General features: G+C 53.3%; 1 protein-coding gene across 1 annotated transcript in view; it reads left to right on the forward strand.

Moving 5' to 3' along the window:
* PDZD2 (PDZ domain containing 2) overlaps nucleotides 1-601 on the forward strand; it is a gene marked incomplete at both ends in the record, with an annotated part of 54,128 nt that extends 53,527 nt beyond the window's left edge. The window contains 1 exon segment of the mRNA XM_009877661.1: nucleotides 1-601. This exon segment is cut by the window's left edge and continues 32 nt beyond it. Within this exon segment, the coding sequence (XP_009875963.1) occupies nucleotides 1-601 (601 nt within the window).
* Between the last annotated feature and the right edge of the window lie 7 nt (nucleotides 602-608).

Genomic DNA, 608 nt, shown 5'->3' on the forward strand with positions numbered 1-608 from the left:
GCGCACTTTCATTGAGGTGAAGCTTTCCTCATCATCATCCTCTTCCTCCTCCTCCTCTGCCTCTTCCTCACCAGCACCATTTTTGCAGTTGCCATTGCTGGAGAAAACAGAAGAGGCGAACACAGAAGTGCCTCTGCTGACTGAGGGGGTGGGGACCGTGCAGTATTTCTCGAAAGCAGATGCTGCTGGAGACAAAAATCTCTGTGGCTTGTCAAAACCTGTGACGAGGACTTACTCAATGCCATCCCAGTTGTCGGGTCACTTGAGGGAAGACTGCCGTGTTGCAGAGGTTCATGCTGTGCAAGGCCCCCAGGGCCATGCCGCAGAGGAGAAGTATCCGCAGGTGGCAACAGGGATGTTAAAAATGGTCCATCTGAATCTGCCCAATGGCCAGAGCGGGAGAGAGCAGGCGTATACCTCCAAAAGCACCCAGAGGGTCCATGACACGTCCCCCTCATGCAGTGACGTTAGCTGCCCCGCTGCCGATAAGCTGAGGAGCTTCCGGAGGAGTTACTACTACTACGAGCTGAACTGGCCTCACGAACCTACCTCATCCTTCTCTGTCAAACAGAGGATCAAATCCTTCGAAAACCTGGCAAATTTCGACA

The sequence above is a fragment of the Apaloderma vittatum genome, unplaced genomic scaffold (assembly GCF_000703405.1).
Source record: "Apaloderma vittatum isolate BGI_N311 unplaced genomic scaffold, ASM70340v1 scaffold16331, whole genome shotgun sequence".
NCBI classification, from domain to species: Eukaryota; Metazoa; Chordata; class Aves; order Trogoniformes; family Trogonidae; genus Apaloderma; species Apaloderma vittatum.